General features: G+C 34.4%; 14 protein-coding genes and 4 pseudogenes across 18 annotated transcripts, besides 8 other annotated features; 3 read left to right on the forward strand and 15 right to left on the reverse strand.

Moving 5' to 3' along the window:
* Positions 1-5,700: part of a mobile genetic element that runs on past the window's edge.
* On the forward strand, positions 9-465 carry TVAGG3_0119750 (annotated as a pseudogene). Its single transcript has one exon. A coding segment is annotated over exon 1 (457 nt).
* TVAGG3_0119760 (protein of unknown function, DUF4108 family) lies at positions 482-901 on the reverse strand (the record flags this gene model as incomplete). Its single annotated transcript, XM_051223502.1, has 1 exon — positions 482-901. One exon carries the CDS (start codon positions 899-901, stop codon positions 482-484), a length of 420 nt encoding a protein of 139 aa, XP_051108488.1.
* On the reverse strand, positions 2,198-2,668 carry TVAGG3_0119770 (uncharacterized protein; the record flags this gene model as incomplete). Its single annotated transcript, XM_051223503.1, has 1 exon — positions 2,198-2,668. The coding sequence occupies one exon, from the start codon at positions 2,666-2,668 to the stop codon at positions 2,198-2,200; it is 471 nt and encodes a 156-aa protein (XP_051108489.1).
* On the reverse strand, positions 4,154-4,564 carry TVAGG3_0119780 (protein of unknown function, DUF4106 family; the record flags this gene model as incomplete). The annotated part of the gene is made up of 1 exon (XM_051223504.1): positions 4,154-4,564. The coding sequence occupies one exon, from the start codon at positions 4,562-4,564 to the stop codon at positions 4,154-4,156; it is 411 nt and encodes a 136-aa protein (XP_051108490.1).
* An 86-nt stretch (positions 5,701-5,786) lies between the features above and the next one.
* On the reverse strand, positions 5,787-6,236 carry TVAGG3_0119790 (protein of unknown function, DUF4106 family; the record flags this gene model as incomplete). Its single annotated transcript, XM_051223505.1, has 1 exon — positions 5,787-6,236. The coding sequence occupies one exon, from the start codon at positions 6,234-6,236 to the stop codon at positions 5,787-5,789; it is 450 nt and encodes a 149-aa protein (XP_051108491.1).
* Positions 6,237-6,283: 47 nt separating this feature from the next.
* TVAGG3_0119810 (protein of unknown function, DUF4106 family) lies at positions 6,284-6,604 on the reverse strand (the record flags this gene model as incomplete). Its single annotated transcript, XM_051223506.1, has 1 exon — positions 6,284-6,604. The coding sequence occupies one exon, from the start codon at positions 6,602-6,604 to the stop codon at positions 6,284-6,286; it is 321 nt and encodes a 106-aa protein (XP_051108492.1).
* Positions 6,284-6,604: a mobile genetic element.
* Positions 6,605-7,740: 1,136 nt separating this feature from the next.
* Positions 7,741-8,816, reverse strand: TVAGG3_0119820 (protein of unknown function, DUF4106 family; the record flags this gene model as incomplete). The annotated part of the gene is made up of 1 exon (XM_051223507.1): positions 7,741-8,816. A coding segment is annotated over one exon (1,076 nt), but the record flags the coding sequence as incomplete, so codon positions are not given.
* A 1,578-nt stretch (positions 8,817-10,394) lies between these two features.
* TVAGG3_0119830 (uncharacterized protein) lies at positions 10,395-10,754 on the forward strand (the record flags this gene model as incomplete). Its single annotated transcript, XM_051223508.1, has 1 exon — positions 10,395-10,754. One exon carries the CDS (start codon positions 10,395-10,397, stop codon positions 10,752-10,754), a length of 360 nt encoding a protein of 119 aa, XP_051108494.1.
* A 221-nt stretch (positions 10,755-10,975) lies between these two features.
* Positions 10,976-11,003: a terminal%2Cinverted (terminal inverted repeat of MuDR-2_TvMULE3 transposon ID:TVAGG3_0119840).
* Positions 10,976-11,153: a mobile genetic element.
* A 2-nt stretch (positions 11,154-11,155) lies between these two features.
* Positions 11,156-11,182: a terminal%2Cinverted (terminal inverted repeat of MuDR-4N1_TV transposon ID:TVAGG3_0119850).
* Positions 11,156-11,308: a mobile genetic element.
* Positions 11,307-11,973: a terminal%2Cinverted (terminal inverted repeat of Maverick-1B/1C transposon ID:TVAGG3_0119860).
* Positions 11,307-23,455: part of a mobile genetic element that runs on past the window's edge.
* Positions 11,974-12,210, reverse strand: TVAGG3_0119870 (uncharacterized protein; the record flags this gene model as incomplete). The annotated part of the gene is made up of 1 exon (XM_051223509.1): positions 11,974-12,210. The coding sequence occupies one exon, from the start codon at positions 12,208-12,210 to the stop codon at positions 11,974-11,976; it is 237 nt and encodes a 78-aa protein (XP_051108495.1).
* TVAGG3_0119880 (repellent protein 1 family) lies at positions 12,259-12,729 on the reverse strand (the record flags this gene model as incomplete). The annotated part of the gene is made up of 1 exon (XM_051223510.1): positions 12,259-12,729. One exon carries the CDS (start codon positions 12,727-12,729, stop codon positions 12,259-12,261), a length of 471 nt encoding a protein of 156 aa, XP_051108496.1.
* Positions 16,021-16,997, reverse strand: TVAGG3_0119890 (annotated as a pseudogene). Its single transcript has one exon. A coding segment is annotated over exon 1 (977 nt).
* TVAGG3_0119900 (organellar and viral DNA polymerase type B) lies at positions 17,063-17,624 on the reverse strand (the record flags this gene model as incomplete). The annotated part of the gene is made up of 1 exon (XM_051223511.1): positions 17,063-17,624. A coding segment is annotated over one exon (562 nt), but the record flags the coding sequence as incomplete, so codon positions are not given.
* On the reverse strand, positions 17,858-18,714 carry TVAGG3_0119910 (annotated as a pseudogene). The gene has a single exon. A coding segment is annotated over exon 1 (857 nt).
* On the reverse strand, positions 19,071-19,800 carry TVAGG3_0119920 (organellar and viral DNA polymerase type B; the record flags this gene model as incomplete). Its single annotated transcript, XM_051223512.1, has 1 exon — positions 19,071-19,800. A coding segment is annotated over one exon (730 nt), but the record flags the coding sequence as incomplete, so codon positions are not given.
* Positions 21,246-21,468, reverse strand: TVAGG3_0119930 (KilA, N-terminal/APSES-type HTH, DNA-binding family; the record flags this gene model as incomplete). The annotated part of the gene is made up of 1 exon (XM_051223513.1): positions 21,246-21,468. A coding segment is annotated over one exon (223 nt), but the record flags the coding sequence as incomplete, so codon positions are not given.
* TVAGG3_0119940 (uncharacterized protein) lies at positions 21,531-21,950 on the forward strand (the record flags this gene model as incomplete). Its single annotated transcript, XM_051223514.1, has 1 exon — positions 21,531-21,950. A coding segment is annotated over one exon (420 nt), but the record flags the coding sequence as incomplete, so codon positions are not given.
* TVAGG3_0119950 lies at positions 22,344-22,901 on the reverse strand (annotated as a pseudogene). The gene has a single exon. A coding segment is annotated over exon 1 (558 nt).
* On the reverse strand, positions 23,122-23,309 carry TVAGG3_0119960 (organellar and viral DNA polymerase type B; the record flags this gene model as incomplete). The annotated part of the gene is made up of 1 exon (XM_051223515.1): positions 23,122-23,309. A coding segment is annotated over one exon (188 nt), but the record flags the coding sequence as incomplete, so codon positions are not given.

Raw genomic sequence — 23,455 nt, forward strand, 5'->3', positions numbered from 1 at the left:
TTTTGAAAATGTCTAGCGATTTCGCTATCTATATTCGAGACAAACTTTTCGACAGCAAAACATCTGTAGACCATAAAATCTTACATAGTGTAAACAAGAAAGGTGAATTTGTTCTAAAGTTCTGTTTCTGGGAATATGACAAGAACCATAAAACATTAAGCAGAGAAGTCTTTAAAATTTGTCAATGACAGACTTGTTGACAGAGATGACGCCGATTGGAAAGCTGAAGTCCAACAAAAGTTCTTAGAATGCAAAGAAGACACATGCGCTGTTCTTGAAGATGAAATAGAAAACAGAATAGAAGAGCTATTAAAGGACAAAGAACTTTTACAAAAATATGGTTCTGAGAAGTTTGACATAACTCCACCAGAGAAGAAGAAGAAGAGAGAAAAGAAAGAAAAGAAAGTAGAAGAAGAGAAGAAAGAACCTGAACCAGTTCCAGAGAAGGTGAGATATGACATGTAAAAATAAAATTTTATTTTTAGAACATTTCTGGGTCAATGTCAATGTTCTCTTCCTCTTTAGGAGCAAACACTGGCTTAGACTCTAAAATCTTTTTACCCAATTTACCTTGAACTTCAACTATCTTAGACTCATAATATTCATAGTCGTCTGCTTTCTTTGGTTCATAAGGTATAACAAGTTTGTATGCTTTGCCTTCTTTAAGGTTTGAGAACTTTCTGTCAAAATTTTCTTTGACTGCTAACAAACCTTCTATGTCTAAGTCTTCAAAAGTTGCACCATTTTTAGTCACAATAGCAAACTTAACTGGTTCGATGTTCCAAACTTTGCTGAATGAAGACTTTTCAAAATGGTAGAAGTAAACATTCAAATATGCGAATGGGTCTAGTTCTTCTTTAAGTCCTGACATGTACTTATTTACTGAGATGAATTTTGTCATCTTTTCTATCGGATAAAAAAATATTTTTTTAAAATTTACTCAGAAAAATTTTTCTTTGTATATACGCCGTTCTGAACATCTAAAAGATTTTTGACATTTGCCAAGAATGTTCGTTTAGACGCTGCCATATAACCATATTCTTGACAATATTGTTTATATTCATCGTACAATGACCTTTCATCTAAACACTCAAAGTCGTTTTCATCTATAAACAGTTCATAAACACTCTTGTTTGCTTCTAACAATGTTTGTCTCTCTTCGGTATATGGAATTTGTCTTGGATTGAACTTTGAAATATCTAATGTCATGAAATATGAGAACAAGTGGTTGTAAAAGTCAGATGTCAAAGTTTCTGACAAAGCGTCAAAATATTCTGTATCTTGCATATGAGAATCTGACGTTCTGACAACTACATATCTTCTGTCAGAACTTTCTAACTTCATCGGAACAACATTGTTTGAAACCATGACGAAGTTTGCAACATTTTCACAAACTCTTTGGTCTTTATATTTTCTTTCAACAACTCCAACTTTGTCTGTTATAAGACTCTTCAAAGCATCTGAGTTTAAAACCTTTGTTGTATCTATACTTTGAAGTTCGTTACATACTATAAGTTTCATATTCTCTATTGAGGAGTTAAATTTACCGCAGATGTTTTCTAAGTTTGTCATATTCGGGTTCGAATAGCCCTCTAACAGTTTGCATAAGATATCTGTAAAGAATGTGTTCTTACCAGTTCCTTGTTTCCAATTATAATGAGAGCAGTTTCATTTTTAGCACTTGGATGTTGTAAGATGTTTGCAAACCAACATAAGATATACTCATAGACTCTTTCGTTTCCATTGCATATAATTTCTTTGACATGGTCTAACCAAGCTTCTATAATATTTTCTTTCCATTCTACTTGTTCATATTTATATCCAGTGAAGATAGAATAGAAGTTTGGAGAAGGTGTATAAACTTTATACCTCGAACTGAAAAATCTTCTAACTTTGACAATAAGATATCCCAAGCATCTAACATCTTCATGCCAACTTGTACGACTTTTATTTTCTTAAGTTTCTGTCTACATTCTTGTTCAGACACTATTGTTGCTCTTGGTTTGTTAAAGACAACATCCCATTCTTTCATAACATAACATTCTGGGGCAGAGTCGACATAAATGACTAAACGTTTCAAATTCTCGACTGCTTTGTTATAGTCTCTAAATGGACACATATTTCTGAATGCTTGGAAGTCATAAAAATCTGAAACATCTATTCTGTACATTTTTATAAAAAAAAAAAAATATTTTTTTTATTCTTGACTTTGTTGTTCCATTTGTTGCATTTGTTGTTCTTGAGCTATTTGTTGTTGAAGTTGTTCTTGTAGTACAATACTTTCACCAGTTGCATCTTCCAATTCGAAACTTTCTGCCGTCATTGACAAATACATAGGACATAAAAGTTTTACAGGAACAAAGTTTGCGTCAACTAAGGTTAAGTTTATGTTTGCTAAAGTGTTTGAGTTTACTAAAGCTGAAAACTCTGCATTCGAATGAACAATAGGCAAACCAGCAGAGAAAGTGTTGTTTATACGCATAAGTATCTTTTGGTCATAGTAGTTTCTGTCGACATTCGAATAACACTTTGAACCTAAGTTTGAAACAATATATAAAATAGGTGTACTTAAAGTCAATGGAACAGACAAACCTTGTATGACACCTTTTCCTGTTATAGGAAACTGTTGGTAGTAAAAACCAGATATAAGTTTTGTATTATAGCTCATATCGTTTATAGTAAACTCAGTCGGACATCCAAACATAATGAAACCTGCTCTAGTTGCAGCACATGTTACATCCGTCCTTAAAGTATTAAATAAGTCAACAAAACCTGTTGGTGGTATATCTGAGTAAGTATCTTCAAAGAAGTATTTTTTACCATTCACAACAACAAAGTCTTCTGGTGTCAAAAGAGCAAAACAGGCTTTAGTCGTCATTGTGTTTAAGGTTAGTTTACAATATCGTCCTTGAGGACTTTGTAAGTTTGTTGTTATAGAATTATATGACTCAGGGTTTTTAGTCGTAATAGTATAAACCACTATGTCTTCTGCCATTTACATATATTTAAAAGTTTTTCTGAAAGTGGAGAAGAACTTCATCTAAACTTTCACATGGCGTTTCTTGAAGTTCTCTGTCTAAGAAGTTCAAATATTTTGTAAAGACATAGAACTTTCCTTTGTCTACACGAACAAACAAAACAGGGTCTTTCATATCATTCAAAAGTGTGTAAAGTCCTTTACATGAAATAAAGTCTATATTATTTTTCTTCAAACATCTTTCAAGAAGTTTTGACATTTTTACTTAGCAAGTAAAAATTTTAATGAAATGTTGTGGTCGTCAAATATTTTTATGACGTCTGGGAAACTATATTTTAAGTTCAACGTTTCACCTCCTTTCATAACGTATATCTTGTCAATGACATTATATGAAACACCACAGCAAGCAATGTCGGGTTCTATTTCTTTGATGTTTATATCGTCTGCCTCTGTCAAAAGTTTCAATAGTTCTTTCAAAATTTCATGAGGTGCGATGACATATGAGTTCACTTTTACAGGGTTGTGTTCGACCAAGTTTAACATTATACCCAAAGCTTGACAAATCTTCTCCTGAGTTTTAAGTTTGTCTTTAAGTTGTTGGTAGTCGTTTCGAATATCTGCAACAGAACTTAAGTCTCTGCTAACTTCAGGGTATGTTGGTTGTTCTTTTACAGGAACTATTGTTATACCATCTTCGTCTTCGTATGGTTTCCCCACTTCAACATCTCTTTCTTTGACATTGACAACAACACTTTGACTGTTTGTTTGAGTTGGTGAATTTAACTTCACATCTGCCACCGCCATTAAACCTTTTGAAACACTCGCTTCTATTTTTCGGAAATGACATTTTACTTAGAATAAAAAGATGGACGTATTTGAGTATCTCTTCGAATTGAAGCAGAACAAAGTTTACACACACAAACAATACAAATACATTGACAGAATAGTTCTTTATACAAACAATGGAAAATGTTATAGAATAGCAGTCTTTGCTGAACCAAAATATTTTCATAAAGCAAAGAAAGTTGGTATAACTGAAATGGTGAAAGTTCTTGAAGCAGACAAAAATATAACAACAAAACTTACAGATATTTCTAAAGGAAGTTTATAATACAATTTATGTCAAAACTGGCGTACTGTCAATATTTGACGGAGAGAAGTCAGTTCAAGAACAACTTACTGACCTGCTGCCAAAATCTGCTCGATGGAAGCTGTCGTTATGCCAATCTGAGGAGCCCCAGCAGGTTTCATCGAACGAATCTTCAAAAGAGCATCTTCCGTGAAAAGTGCTATTGGTTTTGTAAACTTCTTTGCTCTCAATTCATCTGGACCGTCTCTGTCACCAGTATATTGTATTTGTACAGTACCAACAGTTGAAATACCACCCATAAAGTCTTCTGAGTCAGCAAATGGAATGCCAAGCCAAAAGTTTGAACGGTCTCCATTTGTATATTGAGTTTTTTGACCTCCTGTATGAGTCCATACTTTCACATATGGCATAATAGAACTTTGCATTTCAGGGTTAATGGTTGTTGTGAAGTTGTTGTTAAAGTTCATAGCATCTAATGTCAAGTTGTATGACCTCATATCCTCAACTGTAGAATATTCTTCTCTTGGATAATATTTGCCATCTATGTTTATATGATATTTAATACCAGGGTTGTAGAAACAAGAATAGTCATTTATAGTTCGTCTGAACAGTACAAACATAGTATCTGCATGTTTCATTGCAGTTGTTAAAGCAATATCTGTTCTTGCACCTGGGTCAGCACTTTGGTTTCCAACTTCACCTGCAAAGTCTTTGACAGATATTTGGTGTATAGGGAACATAAGTGGAACTGCAATATATTTGGCAGCTAAAGCATTTGAAATATCTGGGTCCAACATATAGACTGCAAGTCTGCTTTCTATTCTCTTGCATTCAAATTTTCGCATGTGAACTTAACTGGGTCCCAAGCAGTTCCAGCAGCATTGAAATAATAGTTTACTTCAGTGTTGAGTTTGAGAAACCAAAGTCTAAGTCAACTTTGTCTTTGCAAAAGTCGGCGAATGACGTTTTATTTGTTCCCTCTACGTCTGTAAGTGAATGGGTCTTGTGTTGGTGCAATGACTAAGTTATTTTTGCTTGGAGTAAGTTCGATAGAAATTTTTCCTGCCCAGTTTGGCAAGTATCTTAAAAACCTGAAGATGAGGAAAGATGACAAAGGAACTCTAAGTTTCAGTTTTACTTTGTGACTGCTTTCCATTTGTCCAGAAAGGTTAACATAAACTCCTGGAACGTTAGGGTCAAGTCTTCTTATTTTCTCAATAGTTGCATACTGGTCTGTTTGTTCTCTAGCTTGTGGTTGTACTGAGTTTCTCAAAGCGAACCATTCATAGTTTGCCCATGTTACTGTTTGAACTAAGTCAGAGTTAGAATATATCTTATATCCCATGAAAACTTCTGGAGCATATTGGTATCCGACATAGAAAATTCCATTGCAACCTTTCTTGTCAGACAACTTGGCAGAAGGTTTTATTTCAATGTCTTGTTCCACGTATAAGAAAGAGTTGTCAATAGAAATTATATGAAACCTGTCGCAAGCAATATCTACTGTTGTTGAAGAACCTTCTCCAAACTCACCTACGTTTCCATAAGAAACAGCAGTTGTATATTCGTAAGTTCCAGGAACTATTTCTGACCTTCTAATGGCATTGTCGCATTCGTTATACCATTCGGAAACATTTCCATTCATAGCATCCAAAACTGTTGGCGTTATATTCTGAGCGGCGTACATTTCATATGAGTAAAAATATAGAATAGTTGGATTTATATGTCATAATAGAACCCACGTGGACCAAGCTTTACTTTCTTCCTGACTGAGTTTTTAACTCTTCTTTTTCCTTCATTGCCCTCTGCTTGAAGTTGTTGCATCTTTGCCTCATGTTCACTAGTATGTTGTAAATTTCCATGTCCTTTTTGCCTTTGGCTCTGGTCGCCCATCTCAGGTAACCTATATCCTAGAAAGAGTTTGTCATAGTCTGTATTTGAGTCTTCGCGTATTGTTTGCATGACTCTTTCCTGAGTTTCTGGTTCAAGCTCTTCAAACAGTGCCTGTCCATATGGAATAAGCTCGTTTCCAAATATATGTTTTTGTAGCCATTCTGGTTTTCTTTCCATGTTACCAACTATATCTTTTGTGAATGGGAAAGCTTTTACCCAATCTTTCAGTCTTGCGTCGTTTATTTCTGTAGTTGGTTTTATTTTGTCAAGGAACATGTTTTTCAATACTAACATTTCATTTGGTACTGTCCATTTGAGTTTTCTTAAATATTCATCCCTTCTCGTTCATTGTCTGCAAAGTAAGTTTTTATGACATTTTGTAAACTTTCGTTTGCAAGGTCATGTACAATAGGTTCTCTTCCTTCTCTCTCCCTAACTTTCTTTCTAAACTCTTCACCAAATATACCATCTCTATGGTTCTGTGTAGTTCTTTGAGATAAATGTTCTAGAACGTCAGGTGTTATATTTCCATCAGCCATGTTCATTTCATACTGGTCCAAAATATCTGCATGTTTCATATCTTTCAATGGCATTAAAGCCGCGCTTAAAATACCAGCTATATCTGGTTCACCATTGACTTCCATTGCGTCTACAACTTCTTGGAATTGTGGTTGTAAGTTTATGAACCACCTATCTGGATTAGCTTTATGACCCCATCTCATTGTAGTTCCATCGTCTGCAGAAACAAAAGTAGGTTTGTTTCCATATTGGTTAGGTTCTGAATGAACTTTAAACAATGTTTCATTTCTATATGTTTTCTTGAAATTTAACCTTTTATTTTCACCGAGTTCATCCGAAGATTGAACGTTAAATGCTCGTAAGTAAAAAGGGTTGTTGTATTTGTGTACATTTTTTTTCAGTTCTTCCATTCTATGCTGAATTTTTCATCTGATGTTGGAGTCTTTTGTATGTCGGCAAACATTTTTCGATATTCTTCTACTATGTCAGCCGAATTTTTTTTAGACTCTTGGAAATATTCCATATTCTCCGCATACTCTTGTTGAGGGTCAAGATTTTTCGGCTGTTCCAAATCTTCATCTAGTTCTGTGAAGTTAGTTTCCAAAGGAGGACTTGTTCGTTTCCTTCAGGCTCTTCTAGCTGTTGTTGCTGAACTATTTCTTCCATGTCTGGTTGTATCTGAACTTCTTCCTGTGGAGTTTCTTGTACCTCATCTGCTGGCATTTCATATATTCCGAGACCGTTTTTAACAAGTTCCCTATTAAGTCATCCGCATTCATAAGCTTTCTTCTTTCGTTCCGTCTCTATTTTTTACGCGTTTCATGAAGAAGTTGAATCATCATTTATCTGACATAAATATCTCGGAGTAAATTCAGTCATGTCATTTGGATGATATGCTATTAAATCATATCCCTTAGCGAGCTTGTATTTTCCAGGTTTGAAATTATATCCGATTTTGCTGAGCCATAAAGCTAAATAGGTTCGGGTCAGTATTTTTCCTTGAACTTTCTAATAGCTTCTTTATATCTGTCACTAAAGTCAATAGTATCTGGGTAACCATATTTCCTTTAGCATTTTTAAGAATTCTTGGTTTCCTTGTTCTCTACTTCTTTTATGTCCTTGCTCTGTTTGTGGTTGTGGTGCAGTGTTTTGAACTGTTGGTTGTGGTGCAGTGTTTTGAACTGTTGGTTGTTGTTGTGGTGCTGGATTTTGAACTGTTGGTTGTTGTGTTGGTTTTGGTGCATGCCTGTGTCTGTGTCCATGTGACGATGTAAATGTTTTAGGTAGTCCTGGTGCAGGTGCTTCTCTTGGAGGGTTTGGTGGTATATAAGTTCCACTAGCTAGTATATAAGTTCCACCAGCTGGTATATAAGTTCCACCAGCTGGCACATATGTTCCATCTGCAGCGTAATGTCCTACCTGACTTTTCGTTTTTAAGAAAGCATTTACTAGGTCTGTTTTGGTCTGTTGTAACTCTTTTTCTTGACTTTTCACAACAGTTGCTCTAACGGCGTCATAGGCACTTTGAACTGCCTGTCTCGTTGCTGCATCTGTTATTTTCGTCATATTTTGTGCTACTTCTTTTAACTCTTTGTCGAAACCTTCAGACTTCAGTTTCTTTCCAGATGAGAAGTCGTTCACTTGTTTCACCTTACTATGAAGAGCTTCGAAGGCGTTCTTAAAGTCAGCATTTGTTAAAGCTTCATTTGAACTGTCTTCATCCGCTTGTATTTTTGTCCTTATTGACCCTATGAGTTGGGCTGCTTTAGCGTTGGCTTGGGCATCTAACCAGTCATTGTTGGCTTTTATATATTCTGCGCTTTTCATTGCCTTTTGCATAGCCGCGTCGTTATTTTTACTTTCTTGTGCTAAGTTTTCATACTGTACGGTTTGGTTTTGCAACTGTAAAAGTTTTTCTGCCTTTACATTTGCTTCAACTTCTTTTTTATACTCATCGCTATCCATATATGTCTTCAGGGCTTTTTGTTTTATTTCTTCATCTTTCAGTACTTTATATTGAGTAGTATGGTTTTTCAAATTTATAACATCTTGTTCCATTTTTGCTACTTCTGCTGCTTTTTCTGACACTTTTTTCGCATATTCCTCTGTACTTAGTTCTTTCAGTTGTTCTTCTTTCTTCTTTTTCTCTACGTTTAACTCATTGAGTTTCTTTGTGTGTCTGTCATATTCTAGTTTCTTTTCGTTTTCACTTATTTGTTTCTGTATGTCTATGTTTGACTTTTTGACATCTGTTATTTGATTTTTGAGTGAACTCAAATTCATTTGACTTTGAGGGTTATAAGCTGTTCCGTCTGCAGCTCCACCATAGCCTGCCATTTTCGCTAAAAGTGCCGCTCTTAAACCTCCACTCTGTGCACCAATAACTCGGTTTAAAAGCATAGGGTTGCTTGACATTTGTTGCAACATAGTGGGGTCATTCAGCATTTGTTGTTGCAACTGTTGTTGTGGTGTCAGTTTTACTATTGGATGTTTCAATGCTCTCTTCCTCTTACGTATATTCTTACGTAGCTTACGTGGCATTTTAAGTGAAGTTAAAAAGCGGTTTTTGACAGATGTTTATATGACACTTTTTGTTCAGCACAAAAAACTACTCGGTCAACAGCGACGACTCTCAAAAACCGTTGTGTAAAAAGTTTTACCGTTGGACAAAAAAGTATATATAGAAAATAAAAAACGTTTATAGTTCATTCAATATTTGAGATGGAACGGTTTTCCAACGGTAACTATTAAATAAAATAAAAAAATAGAGGGGGTCTCCGTTGACGAAAACGGTTTATTTTAAACTTTTCTATGAGTAGTCCGAAAAAAACAGTTTATTTTTGTCTAATGGAAGGAAGAAAAAGTGTCGCAAACAATTCGTCGACTACCTCTGCAGTTAAAGTTCCTACAACTTATGTCTCACCATTCTCAAAACCCTTACAACCTCCTATAATACCAAAGCAACTTCCTCATACAATTGCAAACAATTCGTCGACTACCTCTGCAGTTAAAGTTCCTACAACTTATGTCTCACCATTCTCAAAACCCTTACAACCTCCTATAATACCAAAGCAACTTCCTCATACAATTGCAAACAATTCGTCGACTACCTCTGCAGTTAAAGTTCCTACAACTTATGTCTCACCATTCTCAAAACCCTTACGACCTCCTATAATACCAAAGCAACTTCCTCATACAATTGCAAACAAATTGTCCAACAATTTGAGTTCTTCTTCTCAAAACACAACAGATACAGCTCAGCCAACAGGTCAAGCAACAACAACTATCGGAACAGAAGCATTTTCAGAAGAAGTTCATACCAATCAGACTCCAATCGAACATACAGAAACACAACCACCCGAAAATACAGAAACACATCCAATCGAACATACAGAAACACATTCTGCAATGACCACTAGGTCGCAAACACGATATCTCGCCTTTTGCAAACAATTTAAGTCTCAAATTCAAGACACACAAGATAGCGACACTCCTCTTTCAGAGAAAGTTCGTAGAAAATACGCAAAGCAAAGGTTAGAATTGTTAGATAAGTTAAATGAACAGTGGGGTTCAGAAGACAATCGAGATTATAACGAGATGTTTCAAGCTGTCATGGATGCCATTCAGCCTCTTGAAAACGAAATCAAAGACCCTGGCGTACTTGTTGACATGTTTGCTTCATATTTACCCGTTACTGCCAATCTCATAGCGTTGCAAGCTATTGACCAGTTCATTCACTTGTTTCCAAAGAACTTGCAGAAGCATTTACAAGAAGTTAAAGTTGCTGAATTTGTCCGTTTATATCCAAATTCATACAATTATTTGGAAGAATTGAATGAACATGGTGAAAGGTCATTCTATTTATATTTCTACACAAAAGACAACCAGTCAAAACGACTATACTGCATTGAACCTATGCCTCAATTCGTAGACAATTTCCACGTTATAACAACTGTTGCTTTAGATATTCCTGCCAGAGTTCCATATGGAGGAACAGTAACTATCTCAAGCTTTCCCAAGGGCTATAAAGGAAAGCCTCTCACAATTGCAAAATTCACACACAGCAGTTGCCAATTTGTTCAAGATGTCGAGTTCCATTTCCTCAACAATACGACTTTCATCATAGAGACTCCTCAAGAAGGTATATACAAAGTTTTCATTGCAGGATTTGTTGATCCCAATGGCGAAGAAGAAGAAGTCGAAGAAATCCTCACCTCAGAGAGCGAAGAAGAAGAAAATTTCCAAGACATTCAAGATTCAGAATATACCGAATAAAAAAACAATTTAAGACTAAAAATTTAATTTTATTATAATATTTTATTTTTTTCATCTGGTCTTTGTCTCATTCCTCCTCTAGTTTCTTAGGGGCTAGAGGGCACGAAGTGCCTGGAAGCCCCATTCCCTTTTTTTTTTTTTTTTTTTTTTTAATTGAAAATGAACAGCAAGAAAATATAGAATATTTAAATTCAAAAATTGATAATTTAGAAAATACATGGGAAACAATAAGAATTACCGAAAAAGTGACAAAACATCAAAAACAGGGAGGGGTCTCAATTTTTATTACTTATATTATTTTACAATATTTATATAAATACTCTTTATAATATATTTTACTATAAAATTATACCTCAAATTCAAATATTTAAAATATTATTTACATAATTGTCTCAAAATGGGTGCGGGACAAATTTGCCAACTGTCACTTTTTCAATAACCTTAAATTACGCTTTTCTAATTTTAAAAATAACCTTAAATTATATTTGAAGAAATTATGTCTATGATATATGTTTTATTCTAGAATCTTGGAGTTTTCATGCACTACACAAGAGTTAGTATACATATCAAGGGTACGGCGGCACTGCGCGCCTCCTTACCCATGATATGTGAATTTGACACTTTACAAAACCGTTAACGTATATTTTACAACACAAACGACAACACTAACTTAACCTTAAATATTTACAAAGCCACCAACCACTTCACCTCACTAATGTAAAAAAATAAACGTTCTCACTTACAAAAGTATTGCAACTCCTCCCATTGCTGTGCTTCATATAACAGCTCATAATCTTCTGACTCACTTTCTTCTTCATATAGGTCAAAATCACTGTCAAAATAAATGTTAGTAAGTTTTGACAAAGCTAATGAAACACGCTTACCGTTTGTATCATATGCTTGTATAAACTTTCCATTATGCTTGTAGTCATAAACGCTCAAACTAATTTTACCCTTTCTCCCTCGTATCTGATAGAATGTATTTTCACGAGGAACGAAGAACAAATTCTTGAACTCATGACCGTTGTAGTTTGTTATCTCAATAGTTTTCGTCATTTATATAAAATAAAAAATAAACTAAAATAAAAAATAAACTTAAAAATTAATGATATCACCACCCTCACACGTATGAAAACATAGCACAAAAATAAATTTAGGTGAAGTGGTGAGATCTCACCTCTTTTTTCACCTGTTTTTTCACCCTGTTCAATTCATTGCTTTATAACTCTCTTCCTTTCTCCAACTCTTCTAACTTCTTCTTAAGTTCAGCAATGTTGTCCTCATGAAGTTTAATCTTTCTCAAAATTCCTTCTTTATCTAATGGTTGCTTTATCTTTCTAAACTGAACTCTACCATCCTTCATAGTATGAATGTAAAAACCTTCTGGAATAGTTCCTGATTTAATGTATTCTACCAAAAACTTTTGTTTCATTGCTTCAGTGACTTTAGTCGTCATTTCAATCAAATAAAAATTTTAATATTAAATAAAAATAACGTTATTTTTTCAGTAAGGAAACGCAGGAGTTTTACGATTTATTTGAGGAGTAGGTTCTGGTTTAAATGTTGGAGTCGGTTTAGGAGTTGACTTTTGAACAGGAGTTTGTACTTCCATAGGTTCAGGAGTCATTGAAGGTTTTGCTTGTGAAGGCGTTGGTTTTGACGTTGGTTTTGGCGAAGGTGTTGGAGTTTGTTTAACTTCAGCTACTTCAGTATTATTTACAACATTTGCTTTATTTCTTTTCAACATCATAACTGCTCCTGCTGTAGCTAGCAAACCTAGTGGGAGACCATATCTTATATAAGGACTTGACCAAATGCTATTTTTGACAGGAGCTGGTGGAACACCTAACCTTGGTGAGACTGCTCTTTGCCATTGTGCAGCTCGTAAGAAATATTCAATAGGTGCTCCATAATCGTTTGGTAAAGTTTGTTTCATAGATGGTGAAGGTTCACGAGAGCTTGATGAAGAACTCATTTATAAGCTTTAAAAATAAACGTTCATCCTTTATTCCTCACTGTCGTCCGTAGCTAAGTTATAGTCATCTAATCTTATTATTGGGATTCCATTAGCACGCACCTGAATGGCAAAGCAACAATCCCTCATAAATCCAATAAGTGGCTTTGGTACATTTTCAGTTGCTAGTTCAATAGGTCCTTTAACAGACAATTTGTATGTTATTGGAGCAGTAGATGTTTGACCTTGCTGGAAGCAAAAGTCCACTTCTGTTGGAAAACCACATAAGAAATGTGTGTTGTCATAGCTATCCCATTTATGTTCCACACTACCATCATCCACCAATGACCTCATAACATCTTCATTAAATCCTATCATATCATTGTTTGTATTGCAGCGTTCGCAACCATTTCATAAAATACAGGTCCATATGATTTTTCAGGTTCTGCAGGCATATTTCCATAAGCTCCCATGGAAAGCTGAAGATATTTAAACTTAGGGTTCTCAAAATTAACATAATAGTTGTCTTTCTTTCTAAATAGTGCCCAAATACTTTTAACATTAATAGGCGTATAAGCTGCTGTAAATGTTGCACTTGAACTATCTGTATTCTTTGAGAATGAACCGTCCATAGGAATCCAATCCATAACTTTAACAGGAAAACATAAAGCCTCGTTTGTATAATGTTCTACAAGTTCTGTATAAATGTTAGGGTCTAAAGAGAATGACTTTGGATGAATGAAACATTCATTAAAATCCATCTTTGTTCGAAATAGTTGCTGGGTTACAGTTGTAATAGTAACTGTTCCACTAGCTTCTACTGCCTTCGTTATCATAGTGAATGGTTCATTCCATGGAACAAATTTATTTGTCGGTGGATTTGAATCTGAAGCAAATGCAACTTTAAGAGTTGGATTGAAAGCAATGATATCATTTACAGATATAGATGTGCATTGTAAGGCGTCGCTACTGAACTTTACTTTAAGCTGAATGTTTCCTGCAAAAGCTGGAATAAATCGAATAGCTTCTAATGGAAGGAATCTTCTAACAGGAATTCTTAAACGAAGCTTAAAATCAAATGATTTTCCTGCTGTAATTGGACCACTAACAATTTGTCCTGTTCTGCATGTTCCCGAATGACTCCATACATCTTCATGTCGAGTCTTTGAGAAAACATCTACTTTCTTTATTTGTTCGGTAGTTTGTGAGTTTGAAGTTATATATGCTTCTTCTCTTGCGTTGTCTTGAGAATATACGATACGACCATTTGCAAGGATTTGATATCCAGCAACTGCATAGAAAGCGTCATCGAAACCAATCCAAAATCCTGGTGGGTTTGTTTTATTGGAACCTGAACCAATTTCTTTATCTACAATAAATTGACCTTCCATTTTATACGTAATGAATGTATTGTAAAGGTCCAACATATTTTCACCAGGAGGTGAGAGATTGAATGTTACCCATGTGTTATCTTTAGCAGTTCCAGGTTGTGATGGAATCTTTGCGTCAGAATATTTTCTATTAGTGTCACCAATTTGAACTGCATTGTCTATGATATCGAAATATGAGCGAATCTGATGAATATGCTCTCTGGAGTAAATTCGTTTAACTGTTCTCTGCATGTATTTACTTCGGATAAAAATATCTATTTACTTCATTATTTCTCACTCTTCTTCTTGACATTCGTGGTGGAATTGTTCTTGACATTTTCAATGAACTGTACATTCTCTTTTGTCTCAACTTCTTTCACTGGTGGGTCAGGATTCTTTGACTTTTGTTTTTCAATGAAATTCACGAATTCGCAATAAGCTCTTGGTTCGTTATTGAAAGTACATCTGGCTTCTTTTTTCTGGTTCTATTGACTTTTCAGTTTGAATAGAAGGCTTAACACGGCTTCACCCTTGTCATACACCTTAATGTTGTCGCTCTGTATTCGCTAATGGAACCTTTCTTTTTCTTATATATTTTACCATCTTTACTCTGACTTACATAATAGAAAGGATGTTGTATTCCTCTGCGTCAAATATAATAGACTCTCGCTCTGATTTTGACAAGCTCATTTTACATCGGTTAAAGTTTTAATTTGTTTTTTATCTGCAGTCAAATGACTCAGACAAGCCCTACAGACAAGACCCAAGGGGTCATAGATGTTGAAGCATTGAAGAAAGAAATTCGTGAGCAAATTTTATCCGAACTGAAGGAACAAAAACAAGAACAAAAGCCAGAGAGACCAAAGAGAAAACTTAGTGAAAAACAACTTGCTGCATTAAGCTGCTGGAAGACAAAAGAACCCACGTTTGCTGGCGAAAAAGCTAGAGAAGAAGCTGAAAAGCAAAAAGAAGCAAAAGCAAAGAAAGAGTAAATGGTTTATTTTTATCCGAATTAAATGTATAGACAAATACCTTTATCTGTTGCGTTCAGTAGTGAAAACCCTGACGTCAAAATAAAGGGGAACAGAGTAACGTTTAAGTTTCCAACAGACTGGATTGTGAACATAAATGAAGAGAGAGTACATTGGCATAACATCTATGTATATAACACGTGCTTTCAGAAAGGTTGACTTTTATACTTCAAGTCGAGATAGAAAATGACGAACAGTCTTTAAGCGCCCAAAACATTCACATATACAATACTTTAAAGACGATACAACATTGCAACAATGTATGATTTCATTTAAATGAGATGTTCGAGAAAAAGTTTACATATTGAAGTACAAACTTTACAGCCTTTACGTGAACGTGAGTTTCTTGCACAACTGAAAGAAGAAGGTAGTCAGCCACAACTTATAGACTTTCATTATGAATTTAATGAAAATGAAGATGGAACTCATGACTGTCAATTCATTGTATTCTCACCATTCAATGAAGTCGCTAAAAAAAAGAAAATCCATTACGTATAAGATTTCAAATCTCTGAACCAAGTGATGATTTCAAGAATGTTTTCAATTATGATGCAATGCTTCCGAGGAAAAATGAATTTTCCGAAATTAGATTTCCAGGTATTTGGGATAGAAAGCAAGCTTATTATATTCAAACTTAAGTAAGGGAGTTGAAAATGAGTTCATTGGTCATACAAGAACTTCACCACTTCCTAACCCTAAATACTATAAATTAACTGGATTCAATCGTGAGTTTTGGATAGACATGTTCTCCACTCATGACCATAAAGCACCGTTTTGCTACCTCCAGACCATAAGGACTGTCTCTACATTGAAGCACAACTCTTAAACTCTACCATCGCAGTATTGTAAAATCTACGCTAGCGGCTTATTTTTATCACGAATGACCTCATTGCTGACAAAAATAAATGACCTCAGAACTTCAACTTACGAATAAAGCTTGTTTTAGTCGTTATTGAGAAGTTAAACTTCTCTTCAAAGCAAGGTTGACATGACTTACATAAGTCAAATCCAATCTCTTGACCGTCATAAAGTGCTTTGTAAAGTTTCATTAAACTGAACTCAGAGTTTTGTCATATGTTCCAACAGGTATGTGAATGTTCTTATCTTCATTGTAATAGCATTGTATAGCTTCAGGAAACATTTCATTAGCTGTTAAAGCAAGAACGTCTTGTTTTACACCTTTACAACGTGCATGGAATGCAACTTCATTTAAATCATTCGTGAGTAAGTCTATGTAAGTCTTCTTTCCACAAAATATTGACTTGTATGCTAAACTTTGTTTTCCAGGTGTTATTTCTGCGAAGTCAGAATGAAATTGACCAAGGTTCTTTCCTATAAGTTCTCTACCGTATCTCTTCTTAAACTCTGCTGCAAGCTTTGGTATGTCTTCATTGAAAATATGCATGCTATCGCAGTCCTGATAAAATATTTGAAGACCCATATCTTCAGCAGTACAGAATACTTCACACATTATTCTCTTCGACATTGACAGAATATTAACACCAAGTGGACAGAAGTTAAAGTGTCTGCAAATGCTTTTCGTTAGCTTGAAAATAGTTTTATCTGAACCATCCAAACCTTCGAACTTCACTATATGGTTGTAGTTTCTGATGGCATATCTTATAGCATCTTTGTCATTTACTATGGTTATTTTTGACTCAATAGGAGATAGAATAGTTTTGCCATAAATACTGTTCAGAATGAGCTTTATATTTTCTTGCAAAGGATTTCCTTCTTTCTTATACTTTAACCTTAACTCAAACAACTTCTTTACTTCATCTCTTATTCTAATATCTCTGTTTCCATCGTAATAGTATCCTTGCAACACTTCACATTTGACACCTTGATATTTTATGAGGTCTTGTAATGTTATATGGTCAACATACATTAAACAGCAAGTGTTTGAACTTCTGGGAACGTTAAGTTCTGGATTTAGTTCAGGGTCACAAACTATTAAAGGAAAGTGTCTATGTATTCCAATCTCTGTTATCTTAATGAGAACAAAGAAGCCAGACATAAACTTTTCACCAATGGGTTCCTTTTGGTCGTCATCGAATAAATGTCTCATGAGATACTCTGTGCTTAACATTTCTTTCTTCATAACCTTTGGAATACCTTCTAAAGTATAAAGTCTTGCTATAGCGGATGGATATAATGAAACAGCGTCGAAGTCAGCAATGAGTTTCTTTTCGCTCTTTTGTTTAATGTTATCTGACAGCATACATCTTCCACCTTGAATACAGCGTGAAATAAATTCTCTTGGTTTATTTGAGAGGTCATATAAATTTCCATTCGGGAAGTACACTCTGTTCTCAAATAATTTGTTAGCAATAGAACAAATACTAACGTAGTCATAAACGTTTAAATCAAATTCTTTCAATATGTCATTGCGGAACTTAACAAAACCTTCTCTTAAAATTCTTACATCTTGTTTGCAATAAAATGTGCTATACTTTTCTAAGTCGAAGTGGTTCTCATCTATTCTGCAACCTTTGATGGAATCTATGTTTTTCATGAATGTATCTGCATCCCGGATAAACTTACATGCTTCAGAAATGACACCAGTTCTGTTGTCATTTGCTAACAAAACACTGCTGTAGTAGTTGTATGGAAATACTTCTTTCGGTCCTGTTTGTAAGTTAAACATAGCAGGAAATAGTTTAAGCTTCTTATTTATAACACTGTAAGAGTCTTTTATAATAATTGCCCTTCCTTTATATAAGCCAGTTATTTGCATTGTTCGTGAACCTTTAATGATGGGAGTTCCTTTCACTTCTGTCATGTGTCTTAAGATGAAGTTTATATCATAACTGAGGTTATGAAAATATATTAAACTCTTGTCAGGAAGTCGTTCCAAAAAAAATTCTGTTGCACAGTTCTGACCCCAAATGCTTTCACTCACTGAACCATCTTCACTGTCGTAACATATGTTAAAAGCTTTATGAAAGCCGTCTGTGCTACACTCAAAGTCAGCAAAGAAAACGTGCTCAGGAATGAACTTGCACTTATTTTTATTTACTTCTTTTGACTCGGCTTTCTTCTTCAGTTGTACACAATACTTTGGAGCATATGTCAAATCTTTAAATGGTGCAAGGTTCTGTTTATATAAGTCAGTCGTATATGTGAAAAGTTCTCCATAAGAAATAGGTTCGAAATATTTGCACTCCCACAATGTTTTCATAACATCCCATAGTGGTGTTGTTCTATCATAACGAACTACATATTTGTTCTCTCTCTTTGTATAAATCTTCATTTGTTTCTCAATGTTCATTCCACCACAAGCTTTGAGAATTTCTTTGTAATTTCTGACGAAATATGTTGTCATTGGTAATCTTTCATTTAGCATGTAGTGGTCTTCAACAAGAAGTAAGTCAATAGTTCTAACAGTTTCACATTCTTTTGGTATGTATCTCTTTATTTCATTATGTCTTGAGTCATTGAAGTAACCAATGGTAACATTAAATGCTATACCTGTTGCGTCAGAAATTTCTTGTACTTTACTTTGAGGAAAGTCTCTAACACGAATGACTTCTCTCATGTGGTCAATAGTTTTCATTTACTCCAGCCTGAATGCAAGCATAAACGAAACAATTGTCCTCTGTCATAAGTGTTGCAGTTCTTTTGTTCAGTTCATTGAAGATTTGGTAGCGCTCAAGATTTATAGGTAATGTGCAAAGATACTTCCAGAACTGACCGCTTCTCTTCTTATAAAACTTCTTTTCACCATTATCTTTCCAAAAGCTTTCTATAAGTGCTGGGTTTCCTGTTTGCTTAAGAGCTTCCAAAATGGCTTTCTGGTCATTTGTCAGTGTGCTTTCATCTCTATATGGTCTCTTTTTTGGTTTGCCTTTCTTTACATCTGACATCGTTAAGCCTTCATATTCTGTTAAATCATACATCTTTATTTCGGTAAGATTCTTTATGTTTGTCAAGAAGAAGTCATAGTGCATTTCAACAATACCTGCAGCATTTGCTTCTATCTCTGATATAAAGTTCTCCTTCAAGAGCTGATGTAGTAATGTTCCAATATTATTGAGGTTTAACGTAGAACATTCATACTTTCCACCAAGTTTATAACATACCATCCATCTCTGTTGTGAGTTTATTTTAATTTTCTCTAAGAGTCTCATGAAAACCTTACCGAAATGTTTGTGTAAGTAGTCTCTGTTTGGTTCATCTAAAGCTTCGATGTTAAAGTCAATGAGTCTATTGCCTGACTTCACATTTCTCTTCCTATTCTCTTCATCTTTCTTTAACCATCTCTCACCTTCTTTTGGTTTGTCGTCAATGGAACGAATGACATCGTTAGCTTTGCGAACTTGTTCTATAGCACTTTTAAACATCTCTCTTCTCTGTTGTTTCAGTGTGTCGTCTCTTCTTCTTGTTTCACCAACGTTTGCATTTGTTATGTCAAACATTTCTCTTCTTACTTCATGAGGTACTGAACGTCTATGATATAAGTCAATAGCAACGTCATTTAAAGGAAATGCTCTTGCATGGACTTCGTCCTCGCCGCGTTGCAGCTTTATGAACTCATGAATTCTATCATAACTTATTGCACCATTATAGTCATTGAGGATGTCAGAGAGTGCTTTTTTGTTTGTTGCGTAATGTTTTGCTACTTCTATGTTAGCTTCTGTAAGAAGTTGTTTTATTTCCGAGTGTTCTAACTTAGACAACTTCCGATACATCTTTAGTAGGAAATAAAAAAATATTTTTGAAAAAATTAGATTAGATTTTTTAAAGTTATTTTTCAAAATAATTTAATATTTTTATTTTAATGAAACACATGCAAGATTGCAAGTTCTTTTCATACAATGCTCTCGCTACTGCCATCAAGAATGAGTTCAATAATGCTTCAAATGTTAATGTTATCTTTAACAAGAAGTTTGTGAAAGAATCTAAGTTTGGCCAGTATGTCAGACCATTAGCTATCGTCATTGACCGCAAACGTTATACTTCACAAGAGTTAGCAGTAGTTTTGAAACAAAAGAGTTTCTTCGTGAATCTCAAAGATACTCATTATACTGTTATAAAGAACTCTAATATTGACTTCTTCAGTATTGCTTTAAATCTTTCCGAACAGAAAGAATATAAGAAGGGTGAAACAAATGTGAAATATTATCCTTCATCTCTGAAGACAATAACGAACAAAGATGTTATACAGAAATTCTTACCAAAGGTTGAAGAAGCTCTCTATTGAATTGACGAAGGAAGTGAAATGGTTGAAGAAATAGACCCTGAAGCTATTTAAGCAAAAATATATTTTTGGTTAGTCTTCATATCGATATTTTACAACAATTCCCCAATGTATAAACTTTTCATACGCTTTTTCATAAGCTTTATATACCTTCAGAAATTTTGCATAATCTTTAGAAGCATTTAGATATTGTTTAAATGCTTTGTATGTCTTCAGAAATTTTGCATAATCTTTTACATGTTGTTCGTTCTCTTCTTCTGTCATGAGTTCCGAATATTCTAAATTCATGTTCTTTCATATGAGATAAAATTTTATAAAAAAATAAAATTAGCTTAGATTTTTTTATTCTTCCTCTTTGAAGTTATCGAAATATTCTGTTATTTTTTCCTTCAGTAATGTTAAGTCTTCTTTGAATGTAAGTATTGTGCAACCTTTGATGTCATAGTGTGTTTGAGGAAGAGTATTTTTGACAATTTCCTTTATTTGTTCATTCGGTGTCATTGAAATCGGTAAGTTTTCACGATAGAACCAGTTTCTGTCAGATTTGTAAATCTTAGCTAAGTCGTAAAAGCTCTTGTTGTTCTTCTGACTAAATGCAACATAACATATCTTTATCTTCTTCATTTTCCATCTCTTCAGTGTAAATCATATACTTATAACTCTTTTCCTTTCCTTTTGGTACTGAACGTGGTATTCTTTTCTGAATGCTTTTGTCTTTTGCTTCATCTTTTGCTTGAAGTTTCTTTTCCATCTCTTCACGTTCTGCTTTATATAGTTCATCTAACATCATGAAAATATAACAAGCATAACGAGGTGAAGCCCACATTGCTACAGCATTTACTAAAAGTCTATGAATATAATAACCTTTCAAACCAGGAGCCAAATTCTTGCGATTTTCATACGGAATCTCTTCCCCCGGTTTTCCGAGGGAAGCAATCATATGAGGAAATTCTTCTAAAAGTTCTTTTGTCTGTTGGTTTTCAAACCAATGATATGCTTGCTTTGTAGAACGAAGAGCGTTCATTATACTTTGCATTTGGTACATATCGTCTTTGACTGAACGAATGAGACGTAACTGTTTGTTATACTGTATGTACTCGTATTCTTCATTTATAGCTTCATGGACTATAACTGTTGTTGTGTTCTCTAATGTTGTCATTACTGTCTTTACATACAAAATAAAAAAATAAATAAAAATAAAATTAGCGTGATTTTTTCTGAGATAAACACTATTTCTTCACAACATTAAATTTTATCCTGTATGAAATGACTTTAAAAAGATTATTGACTGACTTCGAATACTATCTCATTGACGCACTGACAGACCCTCAAAACTGTGTTGAAAGTTCTTTAAGCTTTAAGATTGAAGGTACGACGCATTTTGTCTTCACTTACGTATTGAAAGAATATGACCGTTATCATAACGAAGTGAATCAAACACTAATAAAATTTGTAGATAAAAAATTGGTTAACAATGAATATTTTAAAACTGAAGGCCCAAACACTGCTGGAGATGATGAAGAATACAGACAAGTTATTGAAAAAAATAACGCAAGATTAGATGCAATAGAAAAGAAGTTTAATGAATGTCTTACAAACACGTATGAATATCTTATGCGGTGGGAAGCCAGATGGAGATAAATTTACGTCAAATATGCAATTTATAAAATCTTATGTCGACAGGCTACGTAGCACAGTGGTCTAAGGTGGTGTTATGGAGGGGTCAGGGTCTGTGGTTCGAACCGCGACGGCGCCGTATTTTCTTATTTTCTTTGTTTGTCTTGTTTGTCGTGAATAAAAGTGTCATAAAAGTGCTCTATCTTCCACGGGAATAAATAAAAAATTTACTTTATTTCTTCTTTATTTCTTTGTTCCGTGGATGAAGGGTTTTGCTGTTTTTTTCTCAGCCGAAATCAATGATTTTTTCATTTTTGGAATCCTTAGCGAATGAGGAATCTTTTCTCGTGGAAGCTTTGACCAAAAATATAATTGAGGTGAAGAGGTGAGATTTCACCCGTTTTTTCACCTCTTTTTTCACAAGCGTTTTACATGAATTGTACGATGTATATTTGAAATCCTAAACAATTTCGTAGCTTCTATTTCTTCTTTTAGTACATCGAATGTTTTAACAATGCCGAAGGTTTCTTTCTACTTCTTCTTGACGTCAGACAGAAGGAAATCGTCAGCAGTTGGATAGTTTTTGTTCAGAAATGACAGCATGTCCATTTTATCTTCTGCTGGCTTTTCTGCTTCTTTCTTTAAGTCTGCATAGTCGTTTCGCATTCTTTCTATCTCTTTGACTGAGTAGTTATATTTTCTTATTGCTGCTTTACATTTTGAACATTGCGGATTCATTTTTGCGTTATACATTGAAATAAAACCAACTAAAACAACTAAGGCGTCAATGGTTTTCTTTAAATCTGAAGCAGTTGGTTTTATCTGTTCATGCCATACCTTACCTCTTCTATCTTTATCTCTTATCTGCCATACACATTTTGCAGCTAATGAAACAAAGTTGTCGTATGTCTTAAACTCCCCCGATTTATATATGTCAGAGATGTTCTTATATACCATGTCGCAATCTTTGTCCATAACTTTATGGTTGCAATGATATCCTAGAAACTCATAGTTTACTTTACGTATGAACTTCTTTATTTCTACTGAGTCAGTTGCTTTGACTTCAATTTCGTCGAATTCATGAATAGTGAGTTTTTGTTGTTGGATTTCAGGTAGTTTAGGCAAATGGTCGATGAGGTCCTCCATTTCATAAAGATACTGTTCATTTGTTTCATCTTTCGCACTACAGTCTAAATTACTTGTTAAAAGTTCTTGCTTTATCTTCTGGATTTCTGTTTCGAAAGTAAATGAAGAAGGAATGAAGCTTTTCATTTCTACTAACATTGACGTAGGATTCATGACTAACGAGTTTGGTGCTGTAGTTGTGGACAGAGTCCCGCCGTTCGTGGCTTGAATTGTTGTTGTGCCGATTGTTGAAATCATATCTTTTATACAAAATAAAAAAATAAATAAAAATAAAACTAACTTTATTTTTTCTATCTTAAGGAAATTCATGAAAATTCGTGAGACCCAAAGGGTCTGAGCCGCTAAGCGGCGAGGGTGAAAAAACAGGTGAGATCTCACCTCTT

Source organism: Trichomonas vaginalis, chromosome IV (genome assembly GCF_026262505.1).
Source record: "Trichomonas vaginalis G3 chromosome IV, whole genome shotgun sequence".
Lineage (NCBI taxonomy): Eukaryota > Parabasalia > Trichomonadida > Trichomonadidae > Trichomonas > Trichomonas vaginalis.